General features: G+C 56.0%; 1 protein-coding gene across 1 annotated transcript in view; it reads left to right on the top strand.

Moving 5' to 3' along the window:
- The window catches only part of LOC119092953 (uncharacterized), a 20,896-nt gene extending 1,148 nt beyond the window's left edge, over positions 1-19,748 (top strand). Inside the window, exons 2-21 of the mRNA XM_037215853.1 lie at positions 360-543; positions 2,027-2,099; positions 5,764-5,928; positions 6,777-6,947; positions 8,127-8,280; positions 9,625-9,800; positions 10,341-10,437; positions 10,926-11,078; positions 11,672-11,781; positions 12,935-13,044; positions 13,457-13,568; positions 13,812-13,966; positions 14,653-14,810; positions 15,882-16,135; positions 16,599-16,673; positions 16,722-16,784; positions 17,485-17,623; positions 18,177-18,414; positions 18,681-18,879; positions 19,533-19,748. Of these exons, the coding sequence (XP_037071748.1) occupies positions 360-543; positions 2,027-2,099; positions 5,764-5,928; positions 6,777-6,947; positions 8,127-8,280; positions 9,625-9,800; positions 10,341-10,437; positions 10,926-11,078; positions 11,672-11,781; positions 12,935-13,044; positions 13,457-13,568; positions 13,812-13,966; positions 14,653-14,810; positions 15,882-16,135; positions 16,599-16,673; positions 16,722-16,784; positions 17,485-17,623; positions 18,177-18,414; positions 18,681-18,879; positions 19,533-19,748 (3,002 nt within the window). The remainder of the gene's footprint in view (positions 1-359; positions 544-2,026; positions 2,100-5,763; positions 5,929-6,776; positions 6,948-8,126; positions 8,281-9,624; positions 9,801-10,340; positions 10,438-10,925; positions 11,079-11,671; positions 11,782-12,934; positions 13,045-13,456; positions 13,569-13,811; positions 13,967-14,652; positions 14,811-15,881; positions 16,136-16,598; positions 16,674-16,721; positions 16,785-17,484; positions 17,624-18,176; positions 18,415-18,680; positions 18,880-19,532) is intronic.
- The last annotated feature ends 1,093 nt before the right edge of the window (positions 19,749-20,841 follow it).

The following is a 20,841-nucleotide window of genomic DNA, read 5'->3' as shown; positions in this document are numbered from 1 at the left end:
TCTCTCTCTCTCTCTCTATCGTTCTCTCTATCTCTCTCTCTCTTTCCTCTACGCAGTTCTGTTTGTTGTGATGGGGAAATCCACAAAGTGGTGTGGTTAAGGTCGGTTGTCCGTCCTTTAGCCCGCATTATGCGGGCCAAAACACGCCATGCCGACGTCCTTCGCGAGCAAGCGAGACGCATTAGAAAGGACACTCACGCGCCAGCTCATACTCAGCCATGGGTCTGCACCTGACCTACTGTCAGGCATTTAACGTCTTCCGGTTCAGACACCGCCAGCTTCTGCGAGCGTCAACAGCATCGAAGCCAAATATGCAATGAATTCGGTCAAGCCTTGACCGACGCCACGTGCCGCCACAGGGAACCTCTCAGTGACGTCATCGCTGCTGGACCTGACGACGCCGCGGCGTGAGCCGATGCGGGTGACGGTGGCGGCCGAGGAGGTGACGCGGGAGCTGCGCGAGCGGGGCCTCTCCGTCACCACCGACGTGGTGGTGCTGCTCGAGGACGACGTCCGCCACCCGCCCGAGTTCGGACGGAGCTTGTGAGTCCGGCGGAGGCGACGTGGGAGGAGGGTGAGGGGGAGACATGTGACCAGGGGTGTAGTGTGGGAGGGCCTTGGGGTACGTTCCGCCTTGTGAGTCCGGCGGGAGGCGACGTGGGAGGAGGGTAAAGTGAAGGAGAGATGTGACCAGGGGTGTAGTGTGGAGGGTCTGGGTATGTTCCGCTTGTGAGTCCGGCGGAGGCGACGTGGGAGGAGGGTGAGGGGAGAGATGCGACCAGGGGTGTAGTGTGGGAGGGCCTTGGGGTATGTTCCGCTTGTGAGTCCAGCGGAGGCGACGTGGGAGGAGGGAGAGGGGAGGGATGTGACCAGGGGTGTAGTGTGGGAGGGCCTTGGGGTATGTTCCGCTTATGAGTCCGGTGGAGGTGACGTGGGAGGAGGGAGAGGGGGAGGATGTGACCAGGGGTGTAGTGTGGGAGGGTCTTGGGGTATGTTCCGCTTTACGACATTTTTACATGCACTTTTTTGCATGTGAATGAATGTGAGTGAATAAAAGTCAAGCAAACACGTACAAAATGACTACATAGAAAACGAGTGATATGGTCATACAACATGCAGCAAATTTTGTGCGCGTGCGGCAAAGATAAAATTATGATTGCTTAATTATTTCATTAAGTAATAATATTAATAATATTCATGAAAAATAGTGACGATAATTTAATTAACGATAAAAAGATGTCCGTAACAACTTTACGTGGGCCTGTTCCCCATTGCGAAACCCTACATACTCCCCTGACTGTAAGTTGGTACCAGATTCGGGGTGCGAGATGTGAGTGTCCATCATGTTCTCCTTTTTGGGGCTGTGTCTCATGGAGTCACTGGTCTGTGTCGGGGCATTCTCTCACATCGAGAGGAGACGCTTTCACGGCGTTGGGGAGAGCATGGGGGTAAGGCATTGTGACCTTCATTGTGACCTTTGGCCGTGTCGAAACGACCAGTGAAGCAGTAGTCAGCAGCGCAGTTCGGGAGAGCGTGAGGGCAGAGACGGGAGAATCGACACCGTTACACAATCCTGACTTGATTGATTTCACCATCTGCGAACCACACGGGCATAAAAATTGCTGTTGAGTGTCGGTGCCCGAAGGATGGGTCAAATCGAGCCTCGACAGATGTGGCTGTGTTGTGTCTGGGTTAGAGGAGAATTTTTGATTTTTAAAACAGCCTGGTGCCGCTGCTAGAGTTGACCTGACCTGACCTGACGGTGACCTGACCTGTGAGTTCATCGCGGTCGGGCATCTCCCGCCAGCGGAAGAACATCGACATGAATCCGCCTTCGCATCGCTCCGGTACCGCCGGTATTGATCCAGCACCAACCACGTTGTCGGTTCCGGCGGATCAAAGAGCTACGTTTCCACTCCGTATGTCTGGCGATGACGTGACGCCTGAGATACAGAAAGGTGGGCTCGCCGCCCGCGGAGCGCCCTCTCCACGACCTCTGACCCCAGGCCCTGACCGCTGTCGGCAGGTACGTGACCCAGCTGTTCGAAAGCCCGCCGCTGGGCACCATCCTGAACTTTGCCCCGCCGCTGGAGACCACTGTAAGTTTTCCAAAGGTCAGGGCAGGTCAGCACTCCCACGGCACACGCGTAAGGTCCAACGGAAACGAGTCCGTGTCCGCGATGTGACCCTAGAGCGCTTGCCCGCATGCCCTAGCGTGGTGCTTTGCATGCCGCCGTTGCATGCCGGCGTTTGGACTTGGGACAGAAAGGCTGCGGCTGCTTGACAGGTTATGGTGAAGTCGTCAACCGTCGACGACGTAGGCCGTTCGAAGAACGGTCATTCGCGCTGAGATCGACGTACGGGGTGTTGCATGATTAATTGTTGCAAGAAGCAAGCCGCCCATGATACCTTTGTCAGTATTGTCCGTGACGACTTTACAAACATGTGAGGCACGCTCCGTTATTTTGGTGCGGAATGCATACGGGGTGTAAGTTGAGTCAACTTGATTAATGCGCTCCTCGGTGGAACTAATCCATGTTTGACATGGCTTGCTGTGAAAATGTTACACAGACAATTTTACAATGATGTTTGGGGTACTTTGATCCTGCCAAGCTGTACGTTCTAGATTTGACCCACAGCGACCAAAGTTGTACCTTGTTATATCTAATGTAACGTATCTTATGTATGACATGTATCTTGTACCAAGTTCATAACCGCATTCTGACGTTATGCATGACAAACTTGACCTGCACTGACTGCTCATAAATTGTGGCTTTCTCTTAATGTGATCACGCCGAAATTTTCGAAACGAATGGCTCGCAATGTACGAAATTGAAGAACGAATTTGGCAAGTACTGACGGCGACGCAGGATCGATAAAGCTACACAGTGAAAAGAGTCTGCCGACATCCCTTTTACGCACCGAATAAGCACAAAAGAACGCGTGGCATTCCCGAAAGGCACAGTAAAGGTGAATCAGGCGTCCGTGTTTGCGACAACACACTGCCGGCGGAGAAGGCCCGCCACTTCCGCCACGGCGTGAGGCTGGCGTGAGGCTGGCGGCCGTGCGTGAGGCCGGCGTGAGGCTGGCGTGAGGCTGGCGTGAGGCGCAGCCGTGCGTGACGGGGCGCAGTTTGCCGCCGCCGCCGCTGCGGTGGCCATTCGCCCTCTCTCTCACGTCCGCCCACTGTGTGGCCGCGCCTCCGGGATCGATGGGAGGAGCGACGACAATCATAACGGTCAGCCCGGCCGGCACGGGCAGGCCTCTCCCCCTCCCCCCTCCCCCTCCCCCCCCCCGCCCGGGGACGTGCCGCCCATCGGCCGATGAGGTTGGGGACGTTTTGGCAGTGGCGCTTCTATGGAAGGCTTCAATGGAATCCCGGGTGTGATCTAGACGTCTGCACAGATAAGGTCTCGAGGCTGCAAGCTGTCTCAAGCGATCTTTTGATTGGACAGAACAGTTCAGAACAGAACAGAACAGTTGATTGGCAGTTCGGACCGTGTTGTTGAAGGGCTGCCGGCGACGGACGTTTGGCTGTCCACACGCCATTCCAGCGTGCTCTTTGTGTTGAATCAACTTCAGTGCCATCTGGCCATCCAGTTACGCTGCGCATGTCTTGTTTGTATCGCTCGGTGGTGTTTTGGTGATGCGCATGCGGCATTTTACGTTACTTCAATATGAATACGGCTGGGTTTGCTTTACCCAGTAGGGGAGTCCATGCCGAGAAGCACGCTGTCTGTCTCATACCTCCGTATTTGAACCGGGTGCGCTTGTCTCAATGGCATGCCTCCGAAACAACACCGCACATCACATGCCAGTGTGGCCAACATCCATGCGCTGCAGACGATGACAAACTTTGTGTTGTACCTACATGTGCGCGTAAAGAGACCCTTCCAACGCCATCAGAACACATCGTTATGCATATGAATGTGCCATCAAGCTCGCTATGCTGAACATTTTCAGTCAGGCTGTTTTTCTGTCGGTGTTCGTCAATGTGTGTTTATTTTACACTTAGGAGTACACTTGCGGGACGAAATGCTTAAAACGCTCTTACTTTGTATCTGAATGCGTGCAAAGCCCCTGTGGAGCATGCCCTGTCAATCCGTTTAATCCAGATTGGCTTGCGCAAGTCCGCCTGCTACGCTGTTCACCTCTGTCTCCCATCTCCGTGCCGCCCCACTTGCCTCTGGTGTGCACTGGTCTAAAGAACGATAAAAAGCTGAGAATCTCCCAAAATGACGTACAGAAAGCTAGCAGCCTTATGTCACATGTCGAGTACCAGTAGGACACTTGGCTTTCTGTTAAACGTTAAGCGCATTGTGCCTCCTAGCCTGAGGCGAGATGCCATCACAAGCTTTTCCCAAGCATACGCGGAGCAAAACAAACTGAAAAGCCCAGTTCAGAGCTTCGCGTGTAGCATTTGGGGGGATCGTTCCGCTTACGAAAACGAATTTCAGAAATCAACACTCGCACACCTTATGAACGTTCCGCCGGCCTTTTTGGTTTGATCCTACCAACAGTGTCTCAGAGTCAGTCTCAGTCGGTCTCAGTCAGTCTCAGCCTCAGATTTCAAGGCCAGTGCGTGCCTACGCCAGCTCTCTGAGGGTGCCAGTCTGCGATTTCAATGGCAAGAACCACGTGACACAACGAACGAGCTGTGCACACGACTTTGCCAACAGTTTAAAGACAAAGCGCTCCCAGATTGTCGTGCCGGATGTCAGCGGCATTAATCGCATTCCTGGAACGGCCCGGGTCGGAGGTATCGCCAGCTTCGCCCCGTGTTGCCGGCACCGACACTGGCCCATCGACCCGACCCCGACGCGACCTTCAGTCGGCGGGCAGGGGCAATGCCACTCACGTCTGCGATCCGCTATTGGAAAAACACGGCGCGGTCTCATCACGAATGCATCACCGCACTGGCCGTGGTGAAATTGCGAAAATTACTGGACTTCGTTTACGGTGATGCCGGTGTCGTTGTTTAGCTTTGTGGAGAGCTTTGGCTGCCCACTTACTGAGTCTGCGTCAGTGTCTATCCGTCTGTCGTTTTCTTTTGTCATGTGTCTAAGCCATGTCTGTTTCTCCGCTAATTGTTTGCTGTCGCTCTGCGTCAGCTTGCTCTTTTGGGCCTGAATGGGCCCACTGTTAATTCCCTGTTGTCGTCCAATGTGAATGTTTGCCCTTCGCCGTCCAGTTCATTTGTTCTTTTTTGTCTTCGTCTGTTCTTCGCTACGTTTGACGTCTGTCGCATATGCTCGCATGTGTCTGTACTCGTGCCTTCGTCATGCTTGCTCGCGATCGGCGTCGCCGAGAGCTCTTCCTTTCGAATATTTCCCTCCTTTCGCCTTTGAAAACCATTCAACCCTCCCTATCTTGCCATGGCGCCGATTCTGCTCATCCACTTCAGCAGCTCATATACTGCATAAGCTCCCGTCTCCTCCCCATCTGAAACAGCAGAGCACCGTCTCCTCCCCATCTGAAACAGCAGAGCACCGTCTCCTCCCCATCTGAAACAGCAGAGCACCGTCTCCTCCCCATCTGAAACAGCAGAGCACCGTCTCCTCCCCATCTGAAACAGCAGAGCACCGTCTCCGCCCCCGACCACCGATGAATGTCACCACGTAGTTTTCTCGACTCTGCTTTTCAACCCTACCTCGTCGATAACGACCATGCACCAGGCCTTTGCCTGTCCTCGCCCCCCTGCCCCAGTCCTGACCCAATCTCATGTTCTGACCCCTGACCTCTGACCTTGGCCCTGGCATGCAGGGTCAGCGGGGCACGTTCGCGCTCAGCATCATCGGTGACCTCGCCTCCAAGTGTTTCGAGGTGGAGCCCACCGTTCTCAGCGGTGATGTCCAGTTCGACATCCGAGTCAAGAACAACCAGCTGCTCGACTTCGAGAAGCTCGTGCGGCCGGAGATCCGGTTCAGGGTGAGTGCCACGTGACGCGGATCTGACGACGGATCTGGCGCGGGTATGACGCGGATCTGACGTCGGACCTAACGATGGACCTGACGCGAATCTGACGGCGGATCTGGCGCGGGTCTGAAGACGGATCTGACGCGGATCTGGCGCGGATCTGACGACGGATCTGACGATGGAGTTAGCATGGGCGCAGGGTGGGGGCAATTGTGTAGCATATTCAGGCTAATTCATTATTTTTTATTAAGAAACCGGAGCACCACGCACAGTTTGCTGCGCCGCTTGCATTGAGCACCAGCGAATGTATTGGCCATATTAGCGTGCAGGGGCCATGGCGCAGCCGAGATTCGAACCCGGGTCCCACGTGGAAGTCCGAAGTGTGTGTGCTAACCGTTCGGCTATGACGCTCTCGAAGTGACGTAGGTCGGGGAGAAGAAATGAGGTGACAAGCGCTGGAGATGACAGGGTGCGTGTAGTCTGAGCGATCGGTGTTTACTAGCGACACTAGGAGTCTGCTGCCTTAGACCGCCATGACATTCAAATTTCGCTGTCACTTTTGACTTTCCTTGCAAGATGAAGGTTTCAGAGGTATGACTCCACTCGGGTGCTGATTCCAAGCAAATTTCACCATCACAATAGAAGTAAGAAACTTAGTAGCCCTCCAGTAGCCCTCCAGCGGGGATATCGAAACTGCCCTTCGTCGACGAGCACCGCCGTATATTGATTACGACCCTATCCGGGCCGCATCCTACCTTCGCCGTCCTCAATCTTGTTCCGATTTTTTGTCCCGACTCTGATCGTGATTCTGCACGTGTCGTGACCCCGTCTCTGACCCTGACCCGTTCTCCACCGATCAGATCAAGGCTCAGGAGGTGGAGCTGGCCGGCAGGACCCGGCCAACTCTCATCAGCTACACCAACGTCACCGTCACCGTCATCGACCAGAACGACAACGCGCCCGCCTTCGAGAAGGATCTCTACGAGGCGTTCTTCGACGAGAACATCGAGCGGGGGACCCCCATTCTCAAGGTGGGAGATTGAGGGCACGACGCCACTTGTGCGCAACCTCAAAGTCGAGTGACGAAACCCACTTTAATGCGCTTTTTCCATTGCGATACCATGAAATTAGAGCTTAATTAATATGGACAGTTCACTGCCAATGGCCCACCTGTTCTTACGGCCCTGGCACCATCATCACCAAGGCCGTGTTTGGCTTTCGCTGCCGGCTTGTAGACAGGGTCTTTGTGCGGGCGACACCACTACCTCAAGGTGAACGCCTCGTCCACACAATGGTCAGCCTGCACCGGCCGCCAAAGGCGACAAACGGGCGAGTTTGTCCTGCCGTGCGCGCATTGACGCCGGACGCGGCGCGCCGGCGGCAATCGGCGTCCAGTGACGTCACCGCAAACAAAGAGAACCGCTGATCTGGCGGGAATCCGCGCCATTGGCGGATCTGCGCCGCAAACCCCGCCCTAATGAGGCCCGGTCACGTGATCCGGCTGTTAGGTGACGTCACCGGTCGGCCGAGTGCGGGGTCCTCGGATCGGAAGAGGCCTGAGGGACCGGCTGGGCGGTAGGACAGCTCGCCTGTCGGACAAAAACGCTGACAGTGATATCACGCAACACGAATTCGAGAAGCCGAGCGCCTGGTAAACACGTGGGCCGTCTTCCGTACCTCATCAGATATTCTGGAGCGACAGACCATCGTTTTTGTTTCTCAGAGAAGGCCGATGACCTTGTTTTTTTGTGGCTACCTTCGTTAACGAATACCGATCCGGACAAACACCGCGGCGCTGATGCAGAGACGAGAGGACTGACTGGCATGCAACGCATAAAGTATGTATCTGAAACACGAAAAGACCGTTTTAACTCACACGGCTTGCAGAATGGCACATTGTTGACATGTAGCCCCTCTACTAGAATACTATTCATTCTACTACAACACAAACCGCACGCACACAAAGGAGAGCAGATCTTCGTCATTATTTATGCGACGTCGGTATGACGTTGGTATGACGTCGATGTCTTTCGTCATCGGTGTGTCCTTTTCCTGATGGCGTTTAACTTTAACAGTGTAACATCACTGCGTGTCGTACGCCTGGTGTCATAACCGGTGTCATGATACCAGTGTCATCACTGTGTCATCAGTGTCGTCGTCGCCGTCTGACAATCAATATCGTGACGTCATTTGCGCCCTGCCCCCGCCAGGTGGCAGCCATTGACGCCGACCAGGCGGACGGCGGCCGGGTGGTGTACTCGGGACTGACCGGCGACAACGCCGATGACCTGACCCTGGACCCGACCTCCGGTCAGATCTCGGTCAAGGTCACCAACCATCGCTTTGACTTCGAGACTCAGGAGGGTGAGTCATCAGAGGCGAGCACCATAACAGACATGGCTGATGGGCAGGTTTTACGTAAAGAAACCATGTGTTTACAGTTTCTGACTTTCGAAATGTTTTTGTAGCCACATTAGCCGAGAACAGCCGCCGGACTTGTCGGCTGTTGTTAGAAAACTATTTCCATTCATGGTAGTGGTGGCTGTCATCTAATGACGTCATCGTATCCTCGGAATCCACACACAGCGGGTTGACGCAACATGTATTTCGCGTACAAGGGGTTGCCATGGCAACCTATTAAAATGATTATTTTTGGCATTTCATCTGTAGAGTACCCGTCGCCGGTCACTAACACGGAAAGCGCGTTAACCTCAACGGGCCTTTGATGACATCGCGCTGTCGTCACAGAGTACCGGCTTCATGTGTTCGTTAACCCCAACGAGCCTCCGCTGACGTCACGCTGTCGTCACAGAGTACCGGCTTCATGTGTTCGTTAACCCCAACGAGCCTCCGCTGACGTCACGCTGTCGTCACAGAGTACCGGCTTCATGTGTTCGTTAACCCCAACGAGCCTCCGCTGACGTCACGCTGTCGTCACAGAGTACCGGCTTCATGTGTTCGTTAACCCCAACGAGCCTCCGCTGACGTCACGCTGTCGTCACAGAGTACCGGCTTCATGTGTTCGTTAACCCCAACGAGCCTCCGCTGACGTCACGCTGTCGTCACAGAGTACCGGCTTCATGTGTTCGTTAACCCCAACGAGCCTCCGCTGACGTCACGCTGTCGTCACAGAGTACCGGCTTCATGTGTTCGTTAACCCCAACGAGCCTCCGCTGACGTCACGCTGTCGTCACAGAGTACCGGCTTCGTGTGTTCGTTAACCCCAACGAGCCTCCGCTGACGTCACGCTGTCGTCACAGAGTACCGGCTTCGTGTGTTCGTTAACCCCAACGAGCCTCCGCTGACGTCACGCTGTCGTCACAGAGTACCGGCTTCGTGTGTTCGTTAACCCCAACGAGCCTCCGCTGACGTCACGCTGTCGTCACAGAGTACCGGCTTCGTGTGTTCGTTGACCCCAACGAGCCTCCGCTGACGTCACGCTGTCGTCACAGAGTACCGGCTGCAGGTGTTCGTTAACCCCAACGAGCCTCCGCTGACGTCACGCTGTCGTCACAGAGTACCGGCTTCATGTGTTCGTTAACCCCAACGAGCCTCCGCTGACGTCACGCTGTCGTCACAGAGTACCGGCTTCATGTGTTCGTTAACCCCAACGAGCCTCCGCTGACGTCACGCTGTCGTCACAGAGTACCGGCTGCAGGTGTTCGTTAACCCCAACGAGCCTCCGCTGACGTCACGCTGTCGTTACAGAGTACCGGCTGCAGGTGTTCGCCACCGACAGCGGGGTGCCGCAGCGGACGGGGACGGCCTCGATCGTGCTCACCGTGCGGGACGTGAACGACAACCCGCCCGTGTTCACAAGCCCGATGTATAGCGGCAAGCTGAGTCCGAAGGGCGACAAACTGGAGGAGGCCGTCCAAGTTCTCGTGAGTGTTGCCCGAAGAGTGGGGGCCCGCCGCGGCTCGCGAGGAGGGCGATGCAGTGGGAGGCTGAGTGGAGGCAAGAGGACGTCTCCATGATGGGTCGATCGCGGCCTGGTTGAGTGATGTAGGTTCGTTAGAGGACTGAGGACTGAGGACTGAGGACTGAGAAAGGCGCTCCCGAGGGACTGTTACTGGTGAAGCATGCCATGCGTGTACGGACCAACGTCAGGGCAAAGGAAGAGAGCGTCGTTTTTCCTAAACGTTTGGAAATTTGATCGCTTAAAAACATAAGCATCAATATTGCTAAGCCTTTAACATCATCAGCAATTGCTATGTATGGAACGTCTTGATAGATCTGTGCCTGGGGATCATTCGCTTATCAACATGCTTAGTAATCCAGCAGTTGTTAATCCATCTATCAGTTAAAGGACTTGCAAAACATTGCAAAAGGTAACATCAGCACCTTCCAGAACCGCGTACCTGAGGCGACATAACCTTGTCTTGACCTGACCTGACCTGACGTGGTGACCTCTCGACCCTCAGGCCGTGGATCGCGACTCGGGGGCCAACAGCAAGGTCGCCTACCGGCTCCGTGGCAGCAGCAAGTACCGCGACAACTTCGCAATCGATCGCAACACAGGTGTGATGACGCCATTCCATGTCCATCACAGGTGTGATGACGTCATTCCATGTCCATCGCTCGCATATTCGCCTGGCTGGTGGTCGCCTGGCACGGCGATTTCCCGAGAAAAAGAACTCATGTAACTGCAAACTTTGATATTTCTTACTTTCATGCACTCTGTGCACCGAAAGTGCCGTGGTAAAGCTGCGCGTCTGGGAAGTCGGAGACACGGGCTCCACTCCCCGCAATGTCCGTCGTTCCTGCCTGGGTGAGAGACAAGCAGCGCCATAGGGCCTCAGCAGCTGAGAGCGTCGTAAAGCCCCAAGGACATCCACATGCAGTTATTAACTCACCTGAAGCGATGCTTCCCCCCCACTTATGTCCGCTCCCTCCCGTGTCTCTGACCTCTGACATGTACCCTTCCCCAGCCGCTTTTCACGTGGACGCGCATCGTCCTTCTCGAGCCCTGGCACCGCCCCTGCGGTGACCGCAGCCTTGACCGGCAGGCGAGCTGAGCGTGCGGAAGCCGGTGCCGATGGAGCTGACTGACAGCAGGGACCCGCGCCGGCTGCCGGAGAACCAGCCGCTGACATTCCAGCAAGCGGGGTCCGAGGCGGTTAACGACAGGATCGAGCTGCAGGTCGAGGCACACGACGAGGGTGAGCTGGAGAACACGGCCCCGTGTCCTGAGTATCAGCACGACGAGGGTGAGCTGGAGAACGCGGCTCCGTTTCCTGAGTATCAGCACGACGAGGGTGAGCTGGAGAATGCGGCTCCGTGTCCTGAGTATCAGCACGACGAGGGTGAGCTAGAGAACGCGGCCCCGTGCCCTGAGTATCAGCACGACGAGGGTGAGCTAGAGAACGCGGTTCCGTGTCCTGAGTATCAGCACGACGAGGGTGAGCTGGAGAACGCGGCTCCGTGTCCTGAGTATTAGCACGACGAGGGTGAGCTGGAGAACGCGGCTCCGTGTCCTCAGTATCAGCAATGCGGTGCGTTGGGATTGCCCTGAATGAAACTGGGATCACTGGATGTTTTTGCATGCTTGGGCGAGGGCGGTCTTTTCAGGTCCGTGGCTTTCGATAAGCGTGGGCGACTTTGACCAGAGGTTGATGGCGGGTGTGGAAAGAGAACCATAAAGGCTAGCGAGCCAAGCTTGACTGAGCGTGCACACATATGGCTTGAGGTATGTACCGCACCTCTCCCATACCCCACTCCCAGCTCGTCACCAGTCTCGCCTGGCTTCGTGCAGGTAGCCCCCAGCTGTTCAGCAAGGTGCCCGTCTACATATACAAGAAGGAAAACGTGCAGACCATGACATTCCTGGTAAACGAAGACGTGGACACCGTCCTGCAGAACCAGGTGCGCCATGGGTGCAGCTGCTCAGGACGGCGGACGTCGTCTGACGGCGGAAGAAATGCGTTACATGCACCCTGGAGCGAGTAAAGCGCGCTCCTTGGCTAGGCCTTGCGTAGGCTCGACCAGCGGGGTTCTCGAAGCGAGGGAGATGCTCAACCGGCCGCAGGCTGTTAACACGCGCCCGGTTGGTTGGTTGAATACCATCCGCTCGGGTGGGGGTCAGTTTGCCCCCCCCCCCGAGATCTCAGAAACCAGGAGAGCTAGATACACAAAATTCACAATGTATCGGGCTGTACATGAAATCACTTGGGGAAAATTTGAGATTCCTGGATTATTGCCTTCACGCCAAATAAGGCAATATTTTAGATTTGGTGTCCAAAGCGTCTCGGCACACTCGCATGCAACCACTGTGAACTTAGATGCCTGTTCTAAGCAAAAGGTCACTTGTGCCAAACTGGGGTTAGTGACTTTCTTTGATCTTTCGAAGGTCATGTTAGCCAAAATTACAAAAGACTGATTAATTTTTGTGTCTGAATAAGTGTGAAGAATTGCGTTACACAGTATGTTCGTAAAAACAAAATGGTGACCTGGGTCGTTTTAGGTCAATGACATATTCTGACCTTTAAGAAGTCTATGGAAGTTTCATGATGCACTCGCTGTAATCAGTAAACTCAAACTGAGCACCAGAAACTGCCCCATACAGCAAACGTTATAGAAAAAAACAGGTCGGTTTTGACCTCATCATACCTGACCTTAGGTGAATGAAATTTGTTAAGTGAATTGCTGTGTTGCCCAAGAAACCTCCCAGAGATGTACGGCTTTGTCTAGCACTCCGCTGTTGCATCAGATTAAACGATTCCCTAGAAACTGTCTTCGCCGAATCCATGGCCTGACTTTGACCTGCCGTAGGTCAACGACCGTATAGGGGAATCTAAATCTTCAATACCAAACGATCTGCTATTTAATCACCCACAGCTTTCTAAAACACGAAGTGGAGCGTCAGCTGTCGGTGTTTACGGTTGTGGTGTGACGTCTGCCGCAGGATGATGTGGAGCGTCAGTTGTCGGTGTTCACGGTTGTGGTGTGACGTCTGCCCCAGGATGATGTGGAGCGTCAGCTGTCGGTGTTCACGGTTGTGGTGTGACGTCTGCTGCAGGATGATGTGGAGCGCCAGCTGTCGGTGTTCACGGGCGGCACGGCCACCATCACCAACGTCAAGCGATACGAGGGCGACGACGAACTGACGGGCAGGAACGGCCAGCAGCTGTGAGCGTTCGCCATTAGACGGCGGCATTCGGCGGACCTTGTGATGACCTTGTGATGACCTTGTGATGACATTGTAATGACCTTGTGGTGACCTTGTGGTGACCTTGACGGCGGCGCTGTGGTATTCGCCATCGCAGTGGTCGCACTCCGGTTCGCCGTCTTACGATGCTGGTGCTGGACAATCCACTGGTCTTTGTCATATAATGGCAGCAAAATTGGCTAGTTCGCTGTTGTGTCAGCTCACCCGCATCTCAGTCATGTTGGTCAGAGTGTTTGGGCCTCTTGCCTTCTCACTCAGATTACGCATGCGGGCTAACATCACCACGGGGCGCCTTTGATAGCTTGGGAGTGGTTCGAGGGCTTGGATTTGGGAGCCCCTGACTGCCGCTGACGACACCACCTCTGACCGCAGAGAAGGAAAGACGGCCATTACAGCCAGGGTACATCGGCCGTATGACGCCATCTTCGACACCACCAGTCTGGGAGGAGGAGCAGGTTCTAAAAATGAAGACGGTGGCACTGATGTGAGTCCGTGAGAAACCGACATCCCTTCCGGACCTGTTGGCGTCCTTAACCTGCTCCCAGACGTTTGACGTGCGCGTGCCGTGTATGTGTCTTGAGGCGGCACTTTATCTGCGTAAATGCAGAATAGCGCCATTTAAAAGATATTAAAGCGTTGTCATGGACGGGCTGCGACCGATGCCTCCTCACGGTATGCTCCCTGGACATCAGCTAGCCGCCAAAGTCATCGCTGTCGTTGCCAACAGGGGGGAGAGGCTATTGATCAGGCAGCAGTGAACAGCGTCTGGTTCTGGCTCCTGATAGCTCTGGCCCTCATTATCATCATCATTCTTATCATCGTCTGCTGCTGCTGCTACTGCTCCTGCTGCTATGCCTGCTGTCCTCTCTGCAGCTGCTACAAGTGAGAACGTAGTCCAGAGTAAGAACATAGTCCAGAGTGAGAACATAGTCCAAAGTGAAAACGTAGTCCAGAGTGAGAACATAGTTGCTGGGTGCCACTAGTGCAGCTATCCTCGATGCTGGAAGTGATTGCGATACTCAATAACTTTGCCGTGATCGTCACAAAAGCATCATAATCTAAAACACGTATGCTGCTGCATAAGAAAGGTCTCACAACGGCTCTAACGTTTGGAGCAATGGAACTAGCTATGCGTGATATATCGCTCATCAGTGCGCAGCCTCACCAGCGGCATTCACAGGTAGACGAGAGCATACCGCGCCATGGTATATGTGGACTTTGGTGGTTGTTATTTGCGTTGTGTGAATGTGACGTACAACTGATGTGGTCCACGCGACGCAACAACTAATGTGGTCCACGCGACACAACAACTGATGTGGTCCACGCACCACACCTGCCCATGAACCCCCTCCCGTGCCCAGACTGTCCCTGAACACCCTTCCTTCCCAGGTTGCTGCCTACCCCTCCCCGCACCCAGGCTGCCCCTGAATCCCTTCCGGTCCCAAGGGTGGCCCTGAGCCCCTCCCACTCCCTAGGCTGCCCTGAACCCCTCCTGTGCCCAGGCTGTTGCTGACCCCCCCCCCCCCTACCGTCCCAATGCTGCCTCTGAACCCCCTGTTCGTGCTCAGGCGAAAGATGGTGAAGGAGTACGACGAGGAGGCGGTGGCGTACGTCAACGTGAACGGCGGCGATGCACAGCAACTGAACCGCAGTCACGGGCGCGGTGGCAATGTCCTGCAGAGGATGCGTTCTGCCGTGGCCGGTCCGGCGGAGAGGGTGCGGTCAGGTGAGGCAGGGACTCCAATCAGGATCAGGGGAGTCAGCATGGTCCGATTAGGATCAGGGGCGTCATTTTAGTTCGATCAGGGTCAGGCAGATCATAAGGGGATCAGCTCGGGATCAGAAAAGTCATTACAGAGCCAGATCAGGATCAGAAGATTTCTCAGAGTCCGACTAGAATCAGGAGAGTCATCGGAGAGTCATATAACGATCAGAAGAGTCATAAAGGGAGTCAGTTCAGGAACAGTAGAGTCATTAGATGGTCTGATCAGGATCAGGAGAGCCATGAAGGGGTCAGGCCAGGATCAGGAAAGTCATCAGAGAGTCAGATCTGGTGCGGCCGATCAGAAGCTCTGATCACCATCAGATGGACAGCAGCAAACGAGGCGCGAGTCTTCGTCCTTAGTTACACCTTGCCTCTCTCGCGTTGTTCCATAGCGTGAGGGATGGTGAGTGACGTCCGTGGCCCTTACATGTGGTTGCCTTTATATTAAATTAAAGATTGCGTGACTGAATGAGCAATTATCTCAGCTGGTTGCCCGTTGATCAATATTCCCATTTTCGCAAGTCATCTTCAAAGCAGAGTGTCACCAACCTCTGAAGTCAGAGTGTCACCAGCCTCTGAACTCAAAGTGTCACCGATTCCTGAGGTCAGGGTGTCACCGATCTCTGAATCCAGAGTGTCACCGATCTCTGAAGTCAGTGTCACCGATCCCTGAGGCTAGAGTGTCACCGATCTCTAAACTCACGATCTCTGAACTCCGAGTGTCACCGATCTCTGAAATCCGGGTGTCGCCTATCTCTGAACTCAGAGTGTCACCGATCTCTGAAGTCAGTGTCACCGATCCCTGAGGTTAGAGTATCACCGATCTCTAACCTCACGGTCTCTGAACTCCGAGTGTCACCGATCTCTGAACTCAGAGTGTCACCGATCTCTGAAGTCAGTGTCACCGATCCCTGAGGTTAGAGTGTCACCAATCTCTAAACTCACGATCTCTGAACTCCGAGTGTCAGCGATCTCTGAACTCAGAGTGTCACCGACCTCTGAACTCAGAGCGTCACCAATCCCCTTTTTCAGCGGCCAGTCGCCAGGCGTGGTCCGGCAACGGTCGCTACCGCCAGCTACCGGCCGGAGGGAGAAACTCTCACTCGTCGACGCTCCGCTTGGTGGACGCGGCTGAGACCGAGCCGGGCCGGGAGAACGTGGTGATGCTGCGCCAGGGAATGGAGGACGAGATCTCACGCGTGGTGCGAGGCGGCCGCGACAACCAGATCGTGCTCGTGCCCAACGAGATCGGCAGCCTGCACAGGTCTAGCTCCAGGGCGTCTCGGGTCAGTGCTGGTGACCTGCTGAGGTCAGGGTGGAGCGACGCCTTCCTGCGCTTTACGAATGTTGTGTAGGACTGGCTTTTAAGCTCCATCCAGTGTCAGAATCAGGGGTCCGCTCTCGAGTCTTCCCGTGCTTTACGAATGTTGTGTAGGACTGGCTTTTAAGCTCCCTCCAGTGTCAGAATCTGGGGTTCGCTCTCGAGTCCTCCCGGGCTTTACGAATGTTGTGTAGGACTGGCTTTTAAGCTCCATCCAGTGTCAGAATCTGGGGTCCGCTCTCGAGTCTTCAAGGGTATCGTAGACGTGTCGCTATCAGCGATCATCGACCCCGCCTTCTCCTTTTCGTTTACTACGGCCTTGACCACTGACCTGTGAGCCGCGCTCCATGACCGCCGAGCCGAGCTCGATGACCTCTGGCACGTGAACTTTCGCCCATGACCTCTGACCACGACCCCTGACCGCGCAGGGCGGCCCCAAAATGTACCGGGTAATGCGCGACGGTCGGCGCCAGCTCCAGCTGGTGGATGAGGACGGCTACCGCGTGGAGGACCTGGAGCTGGACGACGCCAGCCTGGACCGGCTGGAGCAGGAGCGGAGGTCCGTCGTCCTGGACGGGGTGCGCACCGCCTCCCGCCGCACGCCCTCCGTCGAGGTGAGCCACCGCCTCGGCTGAGGAGCGTCAGCGTCCACGTCACGGCCGACCATCGACCCCGCCTTCTCGATAAGTGACGTCGCGTCCACGTCACGGCCGGCCGTGACGTGGACGTGGAGCATGCAGCGGTCTTCGGCGGTTCAGGGAGTCTGCCCCGATAAGTGGGAGGTTTGGACTGTAGGCTTATAGCTGTGCATGACAAGAAACAAATATCAGTGTCATGCCCCCCCCCCTTCTATCGTGCTGATGGCAATGGCATATACCATAGCAATCTCATAGCAAAGCCGCTGTATGCCCGGTGGCATGAGCTGTGGACGATGCCCAATCGTAGGTGACCGGACCACAACAGTTTCGTCATACCTTCGTGCCCCACTCAGGGGTGCTGCAAAAGCATGGGTGGCATGAGTATCACTACCAGTCCAGGTGTTGGCGAAGGATGAGCAGAACACTCCATGTGTCCATGTACTCTGGCCAAGGTGCTGACTCTCGATGGCCACAACACACCCGTCACACCCGCGCTTCCCGTCCCCAGGTGCTGACTCTTGATGGCCACAACACGCCCGTCACACCCGCGCTTCCCGTCCCCAGGTGCTGACTCTTGATGGCCACAACACGCCCATCACACCCGCGCTTCTCGTCCCCAGGTGCTGACTCTTGATGGCCACAACACGCCCGTCACACCCGCGCTTCTCGTCCCCAGGTGCTGACTCTTGATGACCAAAACGGGGGCAGGGACGCCGAGTACCACCGCAAGGGCCGCAGCGACTCGCTGCGTCTGTACACGTCTGCCAAACGACGCCAGAGGGATTTCTCCCTCGACAGGGACGGAAACCCGATCGGTAAGTGCGGCGGAGAGAGTGGCGAGCGTGGAAGAGAGAGTGGCGAGAGCGGCGGGAGACTGGCGAGCGCGGAGGTGGGAGCGGCGAGGGCGCCGGAGAGCGCGGGCAAGCGTGGGAAAGAGAGTGGAGGTGCGGCGGAGAGAGTGGCCAGCGTGGGAGAGAGAGAGAGTAGCGAGTGCGGCCGAGAGACTGGCTAGCGTGAGGAAGGAGGGACGAGTGCGGTCGAAAGAATGGCGAGCGTGGGGGTGAGAGGGGTGAGAGTGGCGGAAAGAGCGGATGAGCGCGGGAGAGAGAGTGGCGAGTGCGGCGGAGCATGTGGCGAGCGTAGAGGAGAGAGGATGAGAGTGGCGGAGAGAGCGGTAAATTGCGGATGCGCGGAGGATGGAGACTGCTGTCCTCACAGCACACCAGATCAGTGACTATCCCGTGCATAGTCTGGAGCAAACGTCCCAAGTACGCGTCGTGAGTGCATGTCCCTCGCCTTACCCCCTCAGGGAGTCACTCCGCGAAGCCCCTCGCGATCGAGAGTCATGTGACGTGCTCCCCCCGGCAGAGCGTCCGGTGTTCCGTGGCCGACCGCGGGACGACCAGGACGTGCGGTACGGCCAGCCGGTGGGGCCGCATCGCGCCGGGCCGCGCCGGCGCACGCGCAGCGAGGTCATGGTGGTGCACGAGGACGACGAGCTCGAGGAGGACAGGCTGGAGGATGAGGACGGCCGGTTGGAGGACGATGGCGGGGGCGGCAAGGCTATGATCATGACGCGCTTCATGAACAGTCAGGAGGGTGCCCGGTGAGTGCATGAACCGTCAGGGGTGACCAGAAGAGCACGTGGGGAGCCGGGAGGAAGGCAGTGATACATGAACCATCGGGAGAAGGGGGCCTGGCGGGTGCATCAGTCACAAGGGTGCCTCAGAGAAGAGCATGAACAGCAAGGAGAACCCCACTAGGTGACCAGAAGCGTCAGGGGTGACCAGAGGGGCACATAAACAGCGAAGGGGGGGGGGGGCGAGATGAGCACATTGAAGTTTTGACCACGCACGCCCGCCTTCTGAACAGGTACGAGTCGGACCAGCTGCGCAGGGAGGAGGAGGAGGAACAGCTAGACGTGCAACAGTCGGGCCAGCACGGCGTCACAGTGACGTCACTGACGCGGCGTGGTGACGTCATCCAGGGCGAGGCGCGTGTGTCGGCGCGGGCCATCAAGACGCCGATCCAGGAGGAGACGCAGAGCGTGCTGGAGAGGGAGGAGCGGGAGGTGAGGGGTCACGGCAGAGGTCCGAGGTCAGGGATCAGGGGGTCAGGGATCAAAGACAGGGGTGAGAGGTCATCAGAAGAGGGAAGAGTGAGGGGTCGAGGGCAGGGGCCCGAGGTCAGGGGTCAGAGACAGGGATGAGCGGTCATCAGCAGAGGGTGGAGTGGGAGGTGAGGCGTCGAGGGCAGGGGTACGAAGTCAGGGGTCACGAGGATAGGCGTCAGGGACAGGGGTGAGCGGTCATCAGTACGTAGCGGTAGGGGGGCTGTGGCCAAGAGTCGGGGATGTGAGATCAGAAGCCAGCAGGGAGGTGGACATGAGAAATCACCGAAATCGGAGGTGGCGTGGATAGTGTGTAACCCAGTGTGAGAGCATGATAAAAAACATGATATGCAGTACAATATGCATATATCTTGTAATGTAATTTTGTTTGCATGATTAAGTGTCACCTGCACAAGATGTAAAAAGCTGATATGAGGTAGAGGAGATAAGTCAGTAAACTCAAGGCAAGTAGCACGAAAAATCACGGAGAATGGCGGAAACTGAGCATCGTGACGTCTCCAGCCCTGACCCTCGGCATTCCCTGATCCTGACCCTGACCTTGGGCACTCCCTGACCCTGACCCTGACCCTGGGCACTCCCGCCCCCCACTACAGATCCACGCGCCGCTGCCGGGCTCACCAGAGCCGCTGTACGCGCAGACCAAGGCGTCCATCCTGCGCCGGCGCAACAGCAAGGCGGTACTGCAGGAGGAGCTGCAGCAGGCCGGTCTGCTGCACGCGCACCGCCAGTCGGACGGCGGCGAGCCGCGCCGTGCCTCCGATGACTCGACCGGTGCAAAAAAACGGGGGGCGCCGGCGGTTCACGCGTGATGAGGCCGCCGGCGAGATGTACGAGTCGAAGCTGCATTATGCCGAACATGTGCAGGTGGGTGTCAGATGGGAGTGGGAGGAGTGAGCGGTCGCTGGGTGTGAGGGCGCTCCAGAGGCTATCACTGGGAGGGAAGCGCTGTACTGGAGCGTCATGACTATGTGAGGGTCCAGACCTGACTGCTTGAGCGACGCCTTCGTTTTAAAGGCTGATGGATGTTCCAGAAAATGAGGAATGTTCCACATTTAAAGATAGTGGAGCAAGCATGCAATATGATGGTATCAGCTCACTGATAACTATTGACACGCTCATTAGTGGCAATGAGTGCACTAGACAGCATCATTTCTCTGTTTAGATAATATGCTCCCCATTGCGTCATTGTTTCATAACGTCACCGCATCTCGCACAACATTGATTGAGGACCAGTTCAAGAACATTTTGTCTGGAAATCGTGCCCACGAACACCAGACATGAACGACTCGACAATTTTTTTCTTGACCTTGATCGCCGCATGCTTGGAATGTCAGGAATGGCAGAATTTGCATGGCATTATTATCGCGTCATAGATGCCCGGATGTCCTTGAAAAAGTCTCCGCGCAATAGTCCGCACATCTTCTCGACCACGTAGCTCAGAAACTGGAGAGGTTTAGGTCTGAAGAAGGACAGAGCTGTGACACCGCACCGAATGATCCTCAAAACGGCTATTTCGGCTTAAAACGCCGTACAAATGTGGAATACACCCTTAGATGTTGGCACGTTTTGGCTTTTTATGAGAGCTATGAGGGCAGAACTTATTGCTCACACCTAATTTATCCGTGTGTGCCAGGCGGAGATTGACCCCATATATCCGTGCGCGCCAGGAGGAGATTGACCCCCGTATATCCGTGTGCGCCAGGCGGATATTGACCCCGTATATCCGTGTGCCCAGGCGGATATTGACCCCGTATATCCGTGTGCGCCAGGAGGGAGATTGACCAGCGCGCGCGCCAGGAGCGGCGCGCAGCAGCCGGGGACCGGCTGGATGCGCCGCGCCAGTACCGGCGCCAGCGGAGCCGCAGCGAGGAAGCGGCAGAGCCGGGCGGCCGGCGCCGCTCG

The sequence above is a fragment of the Pollicipes pollicipes genome, unplaced genomic scaffold (genome assembly GCF_011947565.3).
Source record: "Pollicipes pollicipes isolate AB1234 unplaced genomic scaffold, Ppol_2.1 Scaffold_1600;HRSCAF=1878_pilon_pilon_pilon, whole genome shotgun sequence".
Lineage (NCBI taxonomy): Eukaryota > Metazoa > Arthropoda > Thecostraca > Pollicipedomorpha > Pollicipedidae > Pollicipes > Pollicipes pollicipes.
This window is presented reverse-complemented; position numbering and strand designations above follow the sequence as displayed.